The 18,486-nt window shown below is 40.7% G+C and overlaps 1 protein-coding gene across 1 annotated transcript in view; it reads left to right on the forward strand.

The window, feature by feature from the left end:
- Nucleotides 1-973: 973 nt before the first annotated feature.
- The window catches only part of rsf1b.1 (remodeling and spacing factor 1b, tandem duplicate 1), a 36,018-nt gene continuing 18,505 nt past the window's right edge, over nucleotides 974-18,486 (forward strand). Inside the window, exons 1-9 of the mRNA XM_030746592.1 lie at nucleotides 974-1,135; nucleotides 4,683-4,774; nucleotides 7,589-7,681; nucleotides 9,115-9,320; nucleotides 9,417-9,535; nucleotides 11,735-14,007; nucleotides 14,475-14,756; nucleotides 16,881-16,985; nucleotides 17,299-17,378. Coding sequence (XP_030602452.1) covers nucleotides 982-1,135; nucleotides 4,683-4,774; nucleotides 7,589-7,681; nucleotides 9,115-9,320; nucleotides 9,417-9,535; nucleotides 11,735-14,007; nucleotides 14,475-14,756; nucleotides 16,881-16,985; nucleotides 17,299-17,378 — 3,404 coding nt within the window. The 5' untranslated portion in view covers nucleotides 974-981. The remainder of the gene's footprint in view (nucleotides 1,136-4,682; nucleotides 4,775-7,588; nucleotides 7,682-9,114; nucleotides 9,321-9,416; nucleotides 9,536-11,734; nucleotides 14,008-14,474; nucleotides 14,757-16,880; nucleotides 16,986-17,298; nucleotides 17,379-18,486) is intronic.

Below are 18,486 nucleotides of genomic sequence, written 5' to 3' on the forward strand. Positions count from 1 at the left end.
TCTGCTGCATGATACAATAGAAATGATATGTATTAGCCTCACTTTAGAATTGGAGGACAATTTATGCTTCAAAAAATGAAAAAAAAAACACCTTTTATTTCATAATTTTCTGTTATGTACTTAAGAAAAACAAATAATAAACCATCAACAGCACAGACATCCATCGTGCACCTTTTATGAGTTATTTTAGTTGTTGTGTGTTATGCTTGGTGAAACCCTGTTACCAAAACTCCAGAACCCGAAAAAGTAGATTTTCAAAAGTAGATATTCGTTTTCAAATCTTTGCTCAAATATCCAATTCCTCATATAAATAGTTCAAACTATTAAGAGGTAATATATTAAACCATTGTGAGCTAAAGAAAATATTTAGGATTATTTTTGTAAAAATGACATAGTTACAGGGTTAAAATAAGAGAAACCGTTGCATAAGTTAACATGGCCGAATGTAGACTGACATACTCAGGACACAGAAACAGTTTGTAATGTTTGTTTTTTTTGTGTGTGTATGTACAAATCAGTGCAGTGGCATTAGTGTTTTCTCAGAAACACATGGCAGCAATGGAATGTAATGGAGTGTGAAAGTCAGAATGTAGTTTTATAAATAAAGGAAACTTAGTAAGGAAACTGGTAACATTTTATATTTTAAATAATATTTTGGAACCACTTTTTCAACAGCTATCGTTACATTTTGTCTCAGGATGGGTGTAATTTACACATCAAATGTATGTTTTTGTATTTTGTGCATGGATTATTTTCAAGATCAGTAATCTGACACATGCCTTTAAATGTGTGATTCTATTGCATAAATGACACATGTCAAATATTCAACGAGAAGCAACTTTTTCAGATTTGACACAAGGGAAGTGTAGTGATAAATAAATATTAGCGCACGCACGCACACACAGTTTCCCAGACTTTTATTTTGTTAACATCGGAAGTCCTGCATTTAATTCCGGCTGACTTGACACTGATGTGGAAAAGATGGCTGCTTCGGCGGCAACGGCGAGTTCTTCCCCCGGTTTGTGTCCAAATTACGCCGTGATTTGCTCTTTTCTGGAACGCTACGGAGCGCTGCTGGACTTGCCGGAGCTCACCTTTCCTCAGCTGGAGCGGTATCTGCAGGACACATCCTCAGGTAGGGCAGAAAAAGGTCCCGCTGCTCACGGGGAGGAGGAGGAGGAGAGACTTCACCGCTGCATTAATGATAATGGTAGCGAGCTAGCACGCTAGCAGCTAAGGCTAGCTGGCTGTGTGTTATTGTGTTGGTTTTTTAACCTTCTTCTTCACTTAAATATAACTTTGCTCCGCCCCGAAGCTGCCATTCGAGGTGGAAAACACACCTGCGCTCATTCTGATCGTTATTCGGGTGCAAACTAGTCGAATTATTCGAGGTTTTCAGTCACTTTTTTAGCTTTTGAATTGGGCTTAATTTTTTCCAAGCAGCCTTTATCTGCCGCTGTAACGTAAAACAACACAACACGCACACAAACACGCCACCGTGACAGTGCTCGCGAGGCGGTGGACGTGCGGATAATTCACGCAGCGCACCGTGGGTTCAATTAAGTGGACGCTAAAGGTGTCAGTGTGTGAAACGGGCACGCATTTGTGCACTTTATTTACACTTAAAATATTTTGCCTTGTGGTGCTTCGCGCAGCTCACGTCAAACTACACAAAACAGAGGCGACATCCGGGGGACGCTTCCAAAATAAAACGGCTTAAAGGGGTAAAACGCAATCTTCTTGCTGGTTATTGCCCAGCTGTAAACGCGATTTTAACTTAAGAACGAGTTAAATTTTCACTTGTATTATTTCCAAACTCTTAGTGATAAGCAAAGCATAGAAAACACTGTTTATGTGGCTCGTTTTAATTAAGAAAATGTGTGTACTTCCGCTCACGCTGCTAATTGTGGTCGACTTGACTGTTTTTCTTATCAAGTTGCGTCCATTTGCGCATGCGCGCCCTCGTCTGAAGCGTTCCTGATTGAGTGTGTGTTAATTAGCATGTGCCGTCACCTCGTGTTTTTAAAAGGGGAGCTCAGAAACAAATTTTCTTACGATTAATCGATTTGCCTATTGTCAGTTTTAAAACTCCATGCATTTAGGTCTTTTAAATTTAGGTTTTTCTTTCTTTTTCTTTTTTTTTTAAATCATGGCAACCATGTGTGTTGTAACAGGACAATGTGTATTCATATTTATCCAAGTCACCTTCCAGTGCGTTTAGGTGAACAATAAAAGGTAGTCATGTGGAAACAATAAACAGTATCATTGTTTTATTGTGAAAACCAGAAATAAATAAGCTGACTTATTTATGTGCTGCCCCGATTCCTGCACAGCGAAGTGTAGCAGCAAGATTGGAAAGGAAGGTTTACAGGGTGGTACTGAAGCCTGCTGTGATGTACTTAGTAACACACAGACAGGAGGGCGAGCTAGACGTGGCAGATTTGAAGATGCTAAGAGTGAACAGGATGGGCAGCTCAGGTCGAGCAGCTCCAAAACAAAGTTAGAGAGGCAAGGCTGAGATGGTTTGGACATGTGCAGAGAAGGGACAGTGGATATACTGGACAAAGGATGATGAAGATGTAGCTGCCAGGCAGGGGGAAAAGAAGACCACAGAAGATTTATTGATGTAGTGAAGGAGGACATGCAGAGGGTTGGTGTGACAGTGGAGGATGCTGGGATAGGGATGGAGGCAGGTGAGCCGCTGTGCTGACCCCTAAAAGAGCAGCCGAAAGAAGGGGGGGGGGGGGGGGGGGGGGGGGGGGTAATAGTTTTTCCCCTGCATCGTGGGTATATTTTATTTTAGGTCAAAGGCTTTTTGTTTTGTTTTTAGATGCTTTTCTGTAGATGTTTGCAGGTGCTCTGATAAATCATTCATCTGCTATTGATTTAAACTGCTAATGAGCATCACGCAGTGCTGTCAGAGCTGGTTTGATGCAAATGGAGAAGTAACATTCACAAGTTTGATTGCTGGATAATCTCACAAAATGTAAAATATCTTGTTCCTAATTAATTAAATATGAGCATGTTCTTCAGTGTGACTGAAAAGATGACTGTAGAGATTAAAAAACTTTTCCAAGAGTGTTCCTGGATAAAATAGGCACCAGTTCAATTAGCAAAATACACAAAAATCAGGGTTTCTGCTGCACATAATAAAAATTGGTGCCCACCAGTTTTCTTTTTGTAAGTGGAAGGTTAAAATACATTTGAGACCGAGTCAAAGTAGTATTTTCATATTGATACCATAGATGCATCTACTAAAAATCTCAGATGAGTTCAAATCTGAGTGACTATCATTCGCACTCCCGTTCACAACTGTGGCTAATTTAGAATCGCCAATTAACCTAACCCCACTAACTGCATGTCTTTGGACTGTGGGAGGAAACCGGAGTACCCGGAGAAAACCCACACAGACACGGGGTGAACATGCAAACTCCACGCAGGAAGGTCTCGGCCAGAAGGAGGATTTGAACCCAGGACCTTCTTGCTGCCTAACCACTGTGCCACCGTGGTGCTTGATATAATTCATGCATTTTTTTAAAATTTTGCAGTTTTCTCCATGACACAGTATAATATGCGGGTATACCAGTGCCACTGTTTCAGTCCTTTGACAAATTGATATTCAGAGTTTTTTCCTGAGTTGGATTCAGTGAATTTTCATGATCATTATAACCTTTCTGGTCTGAAACTTGCCCTGCAGGGTCACCGGGAGTTTGTTTTTTTTAGGTGTGGTAAAATAACAGTTCTCATTTCCTTACGGGGTTGGAAGGACATATTTTTATGTTCCTGCATGCACTAATAAACTTGTCAGTTATACTCAACAGTATAGTTAAAGTCTGGAACACTCACCGAAGGATAGGAAAGAAACACGAACACACAAATCACTGCTTGGGCATTTAAAGTGACCTGATGACCCAGGTGAGATTATAATTGCAGTTAAGGAACATTCAGTTTTCGTAAATTTTATTTGATGTTTCCATTTGATTTCTATTTTAAGTCTTGCCAGGGGGTAGCACTGCTGGCTGCCAGTAGTTTTATTTATTTACAGGTGTTTTATAGATAAAATAATTGGTTGTACGTAAGAATCTGACTAGACTAATGTCCAAAAAAATTTTTTTTTCTTTCTTTTACTTTCTCTAAAATTCTAAAACTTCTAGATTAATGTGCAACAAAACCTGATTTTAATTTTTCTGTCTTTAAATCTCCGTGAAATTTACAAGAAACTGGTGATCAGTCACAGTCCTCACAGTGTTATCGCCACAGGATAAAGACAGAGGAGCTGCCAGCATCACAGGGGGGCAGGTGTGAGTGGGGGCTCCCTGTGACAGCTGAGAGGTTTCGCTGGATGAGGATTTGGTGGAAAATAAGTGTGCTGTTTGTGCCTCTGAAACTGTTACATAAACTGCATTTTTCAGAGAGTTTTGCGAGATGTTTGCAGACGGTGAAGATAACTAAAATTGGGAATATTTGTTGGGTTCTTGATTGCGTCGCTGCCTGGCTGTTTTTGTGTGCAGTCTGCGTTTTTGGCCGGCCTTTCCCATGCTGTGACACATTTCATTGGCAGTCACAGTGGCCGATTCTGAAATCTGACTGTTACTTACCGAACGTCTGCCTTAAACTCTGCTCGACAGATCTAAGAGCACATCTTTGAGACACTAACAGGTTTGTTTTTTATCTTCCTGCAGTTCCAAAGCTGCTGGTTGATCTTCACGTCAAGTTGCTGAGAAAGATCGGCAAGTCGGTGTCAGCAGACAGATGGGAGAAATATCTCGTCAAGGTAAACTGTTAGAACGCAGCACAGCAGATCTGCGGCATGCCTTGTCAATGGTTTTTATTAGTGTCCAGTACCTCAGAAAAAAATGCTGCGACATAAATAAAGCTTCAGATTGTTTTTGAGTTATTTCCTCCAAAGTACACGAAACTTCTTTCAGGAAGCTGGAAGGTTCTTTCAGACCATTTTCTCTCTGCAGTTTCACTCCCATGAAGATGAGACAAACTGACCCATGGATGTAGAAATATCTCCTTTTTTTTTTTTTTTTTTTTTTTTTTTTTAAAATACATGCTCTTTAGTTACAAATGTTACCCACAGGATTATGCAGGGGTCTTGGTTTATAGGGATTTTGGTATTGGTTCTTAGTATTGTTATTTGAGGGGGGTGGGTAAACTTGTTAAATGTTGCAGCTGCGAAACATTGGGATCTACTTCATTGTGACAAGCATGCATAGTTTCCCATTTACTGTTAAAAAATGCTTGAATAGCACAACTTTGGGCTAACGGGCTTAGAAAAACAGGACAGTTTAATAATGATGGACAGGTCTCTAATGTAAAGACGCACATCCTGCAATAACCAACCTATTGGCACAAATAAACAGCACTAATCACAGCAGCTATGGCTTTATTAAAAGGAAAAAAGGACAAAAAGTATGCAAGGGGCAGAGTTATCAGGCAGCCTCAGACTACCCAAAAAAGCAGTCAGTGGCAAACTTGAAGACAGGGGTGGGTAATTAATTTTTCCCCATGCGCCACGTGAGAAATTGGGATTGCTGTGGAGGGCTTCACCAATACGATGAACTCAATTCTGGCTGATATTTATCTCTTTATCAAACTGCTACTGGTGAGAGAATATGAAGGTAGATCCAAAGGGAACCAACATGTTCTGAGTATGTCCCTTATGTGGAGAAAGACGATCAAAAATCCAGCAGTGATACTGACTTAAAGTGCTCTGCCAGCAGCAAATCAGAAGTTCAACAAGTCAGTGCTCTTGTCCTGATGAAGTTAATTTTTTTTTTAGTTACAACATTAACAGCATGGTTAATTTTTAGCACTGACTTGCACAACACCACCTGCTGTATAATACAATGCAAAAACACCAGTTCTGCTCCTGGGTCAAGTTCACTCACTTTATCTTGCATCAGCTTCTGAAGCCTGACATTTTTCCCTGTCAGATTTGGACATTTTTCCCTGTCAGATCTGGACAGCCATCAGTTGGAACAACTGCCAGCTTGTCCCATTGCAGCCCCAATCTATCCAAGCATGCACTTACCTCTGTGAACAAATCACCCCCCTGTTGTAGTCCCTTTCACTGAGTGCACTGCTGCCAGCTCCTCTGTGATCTCAAACTCTTAGGCTTCCCCACATGCAAATACAAGTCACTGGGCTGTGTGTTGGACATCACGGTGCTCGTCCAGAGCCAAGTGGCAAAAAGTGGAAATTGTCTGCTTTTGTTTTTCAATTGAAACTCCAGATTTCCTGCCGTGTCCTCGGTCCATCTTGTTATGGCTCATCTCAAAACTGCTCGTATTTCTCTGTACATTTAGTTTCGTAATGGCGATTCAGACTGTAATCCTTAAATCTGCTGTCCACAAACATAGCACACAGTTTTTATCTCTGACTTCAGTAAATAAATACTTAGAAGTCCAAGTGTTGTTTAAAAACTCCCCATTCTCACATCTTTCAGGGCGAGCAAACTCGCATCTAATAAGGGTTTATTCCAGTGCAGTTACAGTCAAACTGCATTCACTTACACACACGTAAATTAAAAAAAAAAAATGTAATCAGTCACCTACAAAATAAAGTTGTATTGTGACTTCCCACAAAAATCACTAAGCCATTGTCTAATGGGGAGTTTCAGTGTTTGGTGGCTGAAATGAGAGAAACTGCATGATATATACGTATTTACCTTTTGAATCATCATTTTCCATTGACCTCACACAATGCCCAGGTCTGCTTAGATATTTTCTTTAGTGGCCAAAAAAAACAAAAAAAAAACAAAAAAAAAAACAGTTAATGATTAAGAAAACAGAGGAAGAGGAGACAAATGGTCAGAGTAAACAGTCACACGATGCTCTGAGGCTGCCGCCTCTATTGATGATGGTGATTCTTGATTTGATGTTTATGTAAAGGCAGGTTTGTAGCTTAAAAAACATTAAAAAGAAACATACAAGTGCACATAAGCAATAGAAATAGTGGAGTAATTAAAAAAAAAGATGCGAAACTAAGTGTAAAAGAAAATATGGATGTACACATTAATATATTATAAATAATTAGAAGGGAAGTAGCAGAATTTTGACTGGCCATAGACTCTTGTTTTATGTTTTTCTTCCTCTGCGACAAACTTTCATTGTTGCCACATTAAGGCTAGAGAGCCTGAAATGTCCTTTTCCGACTTCTATTTATTTTCTTTTCCCATGAAAGAAGTCCTGCCGTGGAGGTTCCCACGTGGGAACACAAAAGTTCAGGCCACCCAAAAACTACCTGATAGTTCCTGAGGTAGAAATGGGGCTAATATTTGATAGTACAAACCCTTTATTAAGATAACCAGTATTTAAATTTTTTTTAAATTTTATTTTAAATAATAACACAGGCTTTGTCCATGCTCTAGGAAGCCAGTCACTTTGTGGTCTGATTATAGACTTTTTTGATCTCCTGTGCAGCCAAAAAGTAACTGTGTAACCTCTTTTGATAGTTTACCTGCTAATCGAAATTAGACTGCCTCCTATTTAATTTCATCTGAACATGAAGGTTAAGCATGTGACGTTGCCATGTGGTATGTTTTAGTAATACTTTGTTGTGTTACTTGTTTCCTTTGCAGGTATGTCAGGAGTTCAACACAACCTGGGCATGGGAACTCGAACAGAAAGGATACAAGCAGATGACGATGGAGTGCAAGACAGGGATACTTAAAGTGAGTTTTTTGTTGCTGGTGGATGTTAGGATGGCGGTCCAGTTTCCCCTGCCTTCTTAGCCATTACAAACCTTAACATTTTCCCTCTCGTTCTCTAAACACCCCTTTACATGCTGCAGGTATTACATATAAAGGTGGAACGGCTGCAAAAAGAGCAAAGTTTTCAAGAAGGCTGTCAAATGTAAAGATCTTCATTTGTTGCTGTGTAAAACAAACTGACAGTTGATGGGAGCAGCTGAAAAGATCACCTTTGTTCTCATTTTAAAGTTGTTGAACAGGTGACTTGATGAAGGAGTCTTGTTGGCTTCTTAAACCTGCAGAGGTTTAGTTTGTGATCATAGTAACTGGCTTTAAAATAAACATCGTCAGTCGAGACAGGCTCGCTTCCTCGGTCCTGACGCCGTGTCTGTTGGAGAGGCTGCAGCTCCACCATAAACTACGATGGCATCGTCCTCACCGCTGCAAGCTTTTTATCAAGAAAACTGAGGCTGCTTGGGTTGAATCTTGTATTACAGCATCCATACCACTATTAGTCTGTAATTATTCGTTTCACTCCTGGAACTAAAGAACTAACCAAAAACTACCCATGAAACTGAATACAGAGGGTGTTTCTCACAGAATTGTATTGTATTTGTGGAGGTAGTGAGGCAGAGTGTGTGTGTGTGTGTGTGTGTGTGTGTGTGTGCTCAAAAGGAGGTGCAACCTTGCATTTTTTACTAAATTAATTAATCATAATAGATGCTTTAGTAGAAGAAATGAATACAGGAGCAGTAATCAGCTGCCTCGTCTCTTGTGGACGGACTCCGGCTCCACGGTTTTGGACTATAGCTGGCAGCCGTAGTCCTTGTTCTGCCACTCTCCGCTTGAAGCAGGTTCTGGTTAGGGCAGAGTTAAGACTATAGTCACATAGTCAGATTTTCTCTATGAAGGTTCGTAACTGAGTGAAGTGACCCAGAAGCACCTGTGTGGGTAGCCATAATAAGTGCTGGTTGAATTCTTGAAATACTAAAAAAAAAGTACTTCACTCCTTCCTTTTTTAGCAGTTGTGCATCCTTTATGAAAGGAAAGGAGATGATGCCACCCAGTGATGCACTATCCACCTGTCAACATAACTTAAAAGTGATTCAGTTCATGTGTATATATATTAAATAAGTGTATTTTCCCTTTATTATAACCTGTTGTTGTTTTGAAGCTTCAGCTGAACTGTGAACAATAAGCTTCTTTTTAAAAAAAAAAAAAATCTTATGATGTTTTTGTCTGTTGTGAAGGACTTGATTTATATAAAAAAGCTCTGTAAGAGTTTGCATTACTTCTGTCAGTTGATTTAAGTATTTAGCACTTGTTTACTTGGCTTTTGTGTCTTTTTTAATGCCTTTCCTGTGTTCTCCTTTCCTGAATGAACTTCCCTTTTCATGCCTTTCTCTTTTCTCCAGTATTTGTGTGAATGCCAGTTTGACGACAACGTGAAGTTCAAAACTGCCATCAATGATGAGGACCCAGATAAAATGCGCCTGCAGCCGATCGGTCGGGACAAAGACGGACAGATGTACTGGTTCCAGCTGGACCAAGATGACAATGTGCGCGTTTATGTGGAGGAGCAGGACGACTTGGACGGGTCGTCGTGGAAGTGCATCGTCAGGTAAACGGACAGAAACAACCTGCAGGCAGGAAATAAACTTTAAAAAATGTTTACAGTTCTAAATTTTTTTTTTTTTTTTTTTTTTCTTCCCTGTAGAGATAGAAACGATTTGGCAGAGGTTGTCGCTCTGCTGAAGACGCAGATTGATCCGGCGTTGTTGAAAAAAGAACAGGAAACGATACCTGAAGGTGGAGAGGACAAAGACAAAACTGAAGGTAAAGGCGGCTTTTCAGTTTCTTCTTTGTAGAGTTATATTAAAAATTAGCAGTTAAAATTCTATTTTCTCTTTATTGCAAGTTTGCATTTTTAGCTCTGTTAGAAAGCTGCACCTGAATATTTGAATAATACCTTTGATCAACTTGAGCTTCTGGCGTCCCCTCTCACTCACAGCAGTGGTTATCACACTTCAGTTGACCTCTTTGTTGCCAGTTAGGTGACTTTTTGTCATACTCCTTCAGTGACTTTCCTCCTCTTAAAAAGACACACAATAAGCTGACAGTACTGAAAAGGAATCGGAGGTCTTGCTCATTAGATTGGCTTCAAACCTACAAACCCTGTAACCATCGTTGAACCTTTACTGGGAAACAGCTGGAGGTCCTTCATCAACCACTTGATCACCAAGTGTCAATGTGAAGAAAAGAGAACGTTGTAGCTGCTCCACCCACCGCTGCTTGTTTCACACAGTGAAAAACTCCAGTAAATCTATGGAAGTTAAAATATGCAGATGAACTGTTAATAAGAAAAAACTATTTCCTACTCAATTGATGGAATAATCGATAGAATACTCGAATACTAAAATAGTTGATAGTTGCAGCCCTACTTAAATTTACTGCTAATCTCCATCATAGATGTGTAACATTGCCTCATTTTTCTTGGTTGCTGTGGCTGTGGCTGTGGCTCAGGAGGTAAAGCAGGTGGTGTAGGAAGGGTGGTGGTTTAATCCCTGGCTGCTCCAGTCTGCATGCTAAAGTATCCTTGGGCAAGATATTGAATCCCAAGTTGCTCTCGATGTGTTCATCGGAGTGTGAAAGCATGTGAATGGTAGACGGTGTTTGTATGAACGTGTGTGAGTGGGGGAATGCAAACATGTTGTATAAAGCACTTTGAGTGCTCGAGTAGAAAAGCGCCACAAATTCACACTTTGTCATAAACAATAATGAATCCATTTAAAAATACGTAGGAGCGGGTGCAGGTTTGTGGAAACTTCCATGTTAACACCCCACCCCATTAAAAAAAACTTAAGTATGCCAAAGGTGGAGGAGAAAAGAGATGGTGTCTTTGTGTCTGCACCTTCAGGCTCAAGATACGAAGGATCGTATTTGCTTTTTTTGTTTTGTTTTTCTTCCATCTGAGAAGGGGTCCCTTTCACCAAAGAAGCAAAAACACGAAGGTTAGAGACAGCACGACCGTCTTCTGGATAAATGTCATCCTCTTCCTCCTCAGCTCAAGCATCATGTCCAGAACTGAAGTCACTTTTTTGTGTGCCAGAAGGACTCTGAAACAAACAAAATGTGCTTAAAGATGCTTATTTATTCTCGATATTGTCACAATTACTTATTGTCAGTAAATTAGACATGTGACCCTCCTGTTTCCGTACTGCTGATGAACTGGTTAAACAGCAACAGCTGGTATGAGAGTTTATTCACTTAAGTGTTCGAGTTCAACAATCTGAGATCCACTTCAAAGACTGTTTCAACAGCAGCCCTTACCTAAAAGTTTAGGAAATCCTCAACAACTCCCCTCAGTATCGCTGTCATCGTGGACATGGACACACAGACAGCTGAGGTAAATGGCGGACTGACAGCCTACACTCACTGCAGACGAACAGTGGCCAGAGTTGTTTGTCCTACAGTGGCCACCATAGCTAAGATTATGAATTTTTAATTGGGAACGGTGAGAAAACAGAATTCACTGACATTAGTTGTGAGATTTTTACATGCTGTAACTTTAACATAAGATTCTCGACGTTGATAAATTTTGCATGTGCAAAATGATAAAGAAACTTAATGAAATGCCAAAATGATGTGATGGCTTAAAATATTGTTTTGCCACACATGTTGCATACCGGAAATGTGATGGAACAAGTTTGGAAAAAGTAAATGGACTGGTACTTACATAGCGCTTTTAATTGAGCACTCAAAGCTTTTACTATGCATCTCATTCACCCAACCAAACACACATTCATACAGCGCTTTATTCCATGCCTGAGCAGCTCATCTAACATTAACACACACTCTCTCCAATTAATGGATTGGGGGGAACTCAGGGTTCATCATCTTAGAGTAGCTAGTAATTCTGCTAGTGTTGACTTAAAGAATTATTTTGCTTTTATAGCTTGGACATCACATTTTGACGTCTGCTTCCTGCAATTTGGTAAAAGTAACTGTCCGAGATTTATTTATTTATTTTTACAGGTGAGACCAAAAAGACTGACGATCCATCAGATGACGACAGCAAAGACTCCAACAAGCCAGTCTGCCTAGACTCCCCGAAGACGGAGAACAATGAAAAAGCAACACAGAACCTGAAATCAGAAAATTCTGAAGCAAAATCAGCACTAAATGGTGCCATTGAAGGCAAAACGGACTCAGAAGATGTCAATACAAAAGCCCAGAACATCAAAGAAGAGCCGATGGAAGTTTTGGACATTAAATCAAACTCAAATGAACGAACACCGGCCTCTGAGACATCATGTATATCAGTAAAGGCAGAAAAAGGAGAAGAAGCAAAGAAGAACAGTGCTGAAGAGATGCAACAGACCATGAGGAGTGACCAGCAGGCCAAGATCCCTTTGAAAAAAAGGGGAATGAAGTTCAGTGAAGACTTCGATAAAAATAGTGCCGTAATAGTGCAAAATCAATCTGTCTCTAATCTGAAGGAGGCTCCAAAAGACAACTCAACTGAACAGACAAAGAAAGCTCAGAGTATAAATGATCACATTAATGGTGAAGTTCCTCCATCAGAGAAAGGGTCACCAGAGTCTCTGACAGAAGCTGCAAGGAAATCCGAAGTTAAAGAAAATGATGCTCCGACCACAGATGAGGAGGTTAAAAAAGACAAAAAGGATGAGGCAGAGGAAATCACGCCACACCGAGCAGATTTAGACAAGAAAACTCAAGATGAAAAGGAAACGGAAAAAAGGGAAACGTGCGAGTCTTCGCGGCCGCCGACAGAACTGGCACCTTTATCTAAAGAGATAAATAATGCAGCAGAGAAATCCTCTAATCATGAAGGGCTTAAAAAAATGAAAGAATCCAAACCAGCAGACACAGAGGAGGCTTGTAAGATGAACAAGATGACATTAAAGGAAAGTCATAAAACATTAACAGCTGATGAGTCAGGGAACCTAAATTTAAATCATGAAGTTGAATCCAAAGAAGCTGAATCAAAAGATTCAAAGAAATCCCAGGAAAACCCAGACTGTATAGACGTGGATGCGTCCAAATCAAGTCAGACTAAAGAAAACAAGGCACCTGAAAGTGTAACGGACAAGCAGACAGATATGAGTGACCCTAAAGAGACGGGACCATCTGAGGCTAATGTGGACAAATCTGATAACTCTGCTCTGAAAGAGAAGCCGGAAAGCTTTAAGACAGAGATGCAGTCTGCAGACACTCTAGACAGATCTGTTGACTCTGAAAACACCGGATCAGAGTCTGTCACTAAAATAGAAAGTAAGAAAGCACAAGAAACAGCCAACACTAAGGAGAGTGTGGACCCTCCTGTTATCGAAAAGGTCGACAAATCAGAGTCACGTAAACCTGCAGAGGAGCACGATGGCATCAAAGATGCAGAGATGACTCCTGCAGCTGGTGAGACAACGACAGAACAGCCAGAAGACATAAAGAAAACTGTCAACTGTGAAGACAGTACGGTACGTGATGTTTCCAAGATAAGCGACTCTGTGTCCGGGCCTGTGGCTGCAGAAGCACAGGGTGTTAAACTCGATGTGACAAAACCACAAAAAGATGACAAAGCTGAGACCAACTCTGTCACACAAAAGATGGTGGAACAGGCGTCTGAAGGCCGAGATAAAACATCGAGCCCCGTTGAGAAGATGAATGTCTCTGATGAAAAACCCGAAAGACTAGAAACGGAACAGGATAAGGATCCCGAGAAAAAGCCCAGTGAGATCGAGGCAGAGCATCTGCCATCAGAAAATAAAAAGGATGCTGAAAAGGAAAGTGAAAAGGACACGGATAATGAAAAGCTTCCAAATTGCAAAGAGGATTCCACAGCAGATAAACTCTCAGTAATGGAGAAGAGCAAGGGCAAAAGTGAGGATGTGGATTCCCAGACGAAAAAAGAGGCGGCGAATGGCAGTGAAGCCCCAGCAGATGTTCAGGAGGAGGGTGTCTGCCGGAAAAACAAGCGTCCAGTCCACCGAAGGAAAGCTGAACTCCAGAGGGAGGAACGACAAGGGGACTCAGAGTCTGATACAAATGCAGGGAGATCCCTGCGAAGATCGCCGAGGATCTCGAGGCCGACGCCAAAGGCGGTAGAGATCCAGGACAAGAAGCAGGAGAAGTCGCAGGCAGCTCAAGTGTCTCAGAAGCACGAGGAGGAGAAGGATGAGAAAGAAAAGGGTGAAGAGGAGGAGGAGGACAAGGAAGAGGTGGAGGTGAAGGCTGTTCAGAGGAAACCAAGAGAGAAAAAGACTGATCAGGAAGGCCAACCCAAACCCAAGGTAAGACCAGGCAGTCATTTCCATGGACTGCATATAAAAGATGGACATAGGCACCATGACATCATTCCAGTTGTGAAGCTTGAAGCTGGGGAGGTTCTGACTTAGGAACCGAGACACACTGCACATTCGTGGGCCTCACAAATTAGGCCCACCCTAAGGTGTACCCTGCCTTATCATCCTTTTTGACTATTGGGGAGCTTAATGTGCAGATTGGTCATAAGGTTGTATGGCTTTCTATACTAGTGATTCCTACCTGATGGGCCATGAAAGTCCTGCAGTCCTTAAGGTTGGGAATGGCCTTTTTGCAGCCAGAGTTGCTCCCTGGGGGTTTAAGGTACTTCATCAGTGGCTGCATTTTTCAGATGGAGAAGCGGCATCTATCTTTTATGTGCAGACTGGTCATATTCCAAAATGCACAGCTCTATTTTTGCTTCTTTAAAATTTTACTGTTGTTGCTTTTTGTTTAGGGGAGGAAGAGGCGGAAGCTTCGGTGGTCCAACACTCGAACGCGCCGTAGAAAGAAAGACTCAGAAGATGAAGACGACAACAGCGACGAGGAGTCCAGCGAAGAAGAGGAGAGCGAGGAGGAAGATGACAGTGACGAAGACTACAAGGTTGAGCGAACCAGAAAGAGGCGAAATCGTAACAGAGTAAGGCGAAGCTCAGACTCATCAACGTCCTCCGACGAAGATCTACCTCCAAATGACGACCCTTGCAAACACTGCGGTCTTTCAAATCACCCTGAGCTGGTGGGTACCCGCAAAATCTCACCAGCTTATATTTATACTTATTTAGGCAGAACAAGTGAAAGAGAAGAGACTTAAATTATAACCGCAAAGAGAAATGGAAGTTCTGGAATCGGGGCAGTTTCCAACCTTGAGCTTGGAAAAGGAACAAGTCCTGTGGCTCCTCCTAGTGGGGAGAAGGCACAACAACTCCTCTTTAGATATAAATGTAGCCCAAAATTTAAAATCACTCCTAATATGAGAGGAAACTGAGACAACTGGAGTTTGTTTGAAGTCTAACCAGCAGTGATTTCACATGTAGTAGTATAAACATAATTTTTGGCAAGCAGAGAAAAGGAATTTTGGTTGCCACCGATTCCAAATAATTCTCTCCCTAAATAGTAATGTGACTCAGAAACAGAGAATTTCCACTGGAAACAAAACTCACTTAAATAAAGTAACAGTAGAAAAGAGCTATGTGAGAAAATACCAGGGTTTTTGATAGATTTGAAGGTGCAAGCCTGTGTAATAGTTTTGTAACAGCACAGAACATTTTTTGGCAACTTTTGGGTTACCATAGGGAAGGCATTTTTACATTCTTATTTTAAATTAAGAGAGAGAGATATAACAATGAGGTACATTTAGTATTAGGTACTGGGTATGAGGTACAGTAAGAAATGAATGAAGCTGAGAGAGAGAAGATGAGAAAAGGGCAGTTTGGGTCGGGTTCTGCTGATGATCTCAGGATCAGAGTTTAACTAACAGCTTGCTGGTTCATCCTTGTGCCGCTGCATTACACCAAAGCTAGTTAGAAAAGTGATTTATTTGCAGAAATCCTGATAATAAGTCAGGGAAAGAAACTGACAGCCAGTTCCAGGAGGCTGTGCGGTGTGTTTTCTAAATACTGAGCAGTAAAATACGTCTTGTGATGCCAGTGTTTTCACATTCTGACTTAAAGGACCAATTTTCTAAATTTCCTGTTTAAAAAAATAGTTTTGAATTTCCAGCATTAACTGAAGCTGTCAACAGACAGTGGAGCAACAGTAGTGATTTTTTTTTTTAAATTTATTTATTTTGCTTAATGTCCAAAACATCTAAAGTTAAGGTTTTTTTCATTTTTTTGTGGTTTTGCCTCTGTGTACCACCACGGTAGATTTTAAATCAAAGATTCGAGATGTGATTGAAGTCCAGACTTTCAGCTTTTTTCTCTGTGTGTGTGTGTGTGTGTGTGTGTGTGTGTGTGTGTGTGTGTGTGTGTGTGTGTGTGTGTGTGTGTGTGTGTGTGTGTGAGAGATTCATGAGTTTTATTTATTTTAAGGACATAGGAACAGAAATCAGCACCTGTCAGCAAAACTCCCCTAAAATACCCCAACAAGTCATCACCATCCAGCAGTCATCCTTGGCTACAAAAACATGCATGCATAGATCTGCGTGACAGGAGAGTATTTTAGACCAAACTCCTGTTTTGAGTATCCACTGGTCTTTGGGAAGAAAGGAGAAATGGTCCCCACAGTTTGCCGCTCTTTTTGTAAACTTTCCAAAAATGTAAATATTTGCCTCATTTTCTGTGATATTTTCTACAACTTTGCGAGTCACTTTTTTTTTTTTTTTTTTTTTTTTTTTATTCCCAAATGCTGCAGCTGTCCACCCTTGGAGTGGGGGCAGTCCCTCTCCAACATAAGTCACAACAGAAGTCTTGTATTAACTTTTGTTAAACCATTGCAGACGTTTTTATACACAGTCCTCTGAAAACGTAACTGGACGCTCTAACATTATTTTAAATTTAAGGAGTCTGTATGAAAATTCTTTGCAGTCAATGATTGCAGAGCAGGAAGCCATGGACATGCTGTTTCTCCTCCCTGGAGATGGTCTGCCAGGACTTTATTGTATTAACATTCAGTTGCTGCTTGTTTATGGTTCTCTTCGGCTTCAGTTTTGTCTTCAGAGATTGAAAAGCATGCCCTGTTGGGCTGAAATCAGGTGACTGGCACGGATAACTGGTTTATTTTGTCCTTACATGAATGTAAGCCTACAGATTGTGCTAACTTTGCACTCTTCACCTCACTTTTGTGAGATAAAATGCTTAAAAAAGTGCAGGGTCCCTGCAGGTTTTTCTGTTGTTACCATCTGTTTGCATCTCTTTTCCAGATCCTGCTGTGCGATTCGTGTGACAGCGGCTACCACACAGCCTGTCTGAGGCCTCCCCTCATGATCATCCCCGATGGGGAATGGTTCTGTCCACCCTGTCAGCATGTATGTACCACTCAGTGCACTCAAAATTAAACACATGATTAACTCAGTGGTTCTTAATCTGTGGGGCGTGGATGACTGGAGGGGGAAAGATGGAGTGAAACTTGAATAAATGTTTTGTTTTATGTAGAGAAAATAATTAAACAAGTCTACTGATTTGGTGGTGATTACTTCAGAAAACATTTACAGAATTTTTTTAGTGATTGATTAAAAATTGTGTGGTGTTGGATATGAACCTGAAGTGCAGTTTGAGAGCCACTGGATTAACTAAGTGAAATGTGCAAGAAGTTTAAATATATCTCTTCGCCCTCTGTAGAAGCAGCTCTGCGACAAGCTCGATGAGCAGCTCCAAAACCTCGATGCTGCTTTGAAGAAGAAGGAGCGTGCTGAGAGGAGGTGAGACTTTGTGTTTCAGCCGTTGTTTCTTTTTTGTAACTCAGCCGTTTTGACGAAATAGTCATAGCCTTGGCGTCGGCGGCATCTGTTCCCCAAGAACTTTAATGTTGGCCATAACCCGAGAACGATGTGACCTAGAATATTCAAATTCACACTACAGATGCATCAACTCAATCTCAACAAAATCTCAGAGGAGTTTACATCTCGGTGACCTTGAACTCAAGCTGAAGGTCAGAGGTCAGGTTTTCCAAAAATCGATCACTTTATGAATCCAAAACAGCCGAGTATTTGCACCCGCTCAGCGGTGCTCTTGATAAGCTTATAGTTCCCAGTTTGAGGTTGTGGACTTCCAATGACTGAAGTTAAATTGGAGGTGTCCTGGAGAATTATAGGGTTTTTCTTTTTTTTTGTTTTGTTTTGTTTTTTGTGCTTCTTCAAACCTTGTAAGGAAAAAACACTCCTTTTTAAAGGATAATGTGGTTGATTAAAACCTGCACTAAGAGAAGGCACAAGCAGACTTAGAGCCAAATAACGAAGCCATTCTACATTACGCACATTTTAAATCAGAATCAGAATACTTTATTGATCCCAAAGGGAAATTACTATTGTTACAGCTGCAACCGTTTCATTTAAACGAGTAAACCTAAAACACAATAACATACACTAAAGGCATAAAAGTATAAAGACTTAAGAGATATTTTGACTATATACACATCTAAATCTATACACATATGAAAATTGTGAGTGCAAACATTTTTAAATAGGTGTCATTATATATATATATGCACAGTCCTTTTTTGTACAGTGTATAAGTGTATGTACAATGTACAATGTATATAGTGTATGTACAATGTATATGGAAATTTAAACAATTTTATGTACAATTGAATACTGATAAGTGAATGACACTGATGAACCACAATGTCACCTATTAAGGGAGGAGTTATAGAGTCTGATGGCCACAGGTAGAAATGACCTCCTGTGGCGCTCTGTGGTGCATTTTGGTGGGATGAGTCTTGCACTGAATGTGCTCCTGTGTCCCATCACTGTGTTGTAGAGTGGGTGGGAGCCATTGTTCATAATGGCCTGCAGCTTAGACAGCATCCTC

The sequence above is a fragment of the Archocentrus centrarchus genome, chromosome 14, assembly GCF_007364275.1.
Source record: "Archocentrus centrarchus isolate MPI-CPG fArcCen1 chromosome 14, fArcCen1, whole genome shotgun sequence".
Lineage (NCBI taxonomy): Eukaryota > Metazoa > Chordata > Actinopteri > Cichliformes > Cichlidae > Archocentrus > Archocentrus centrarchus.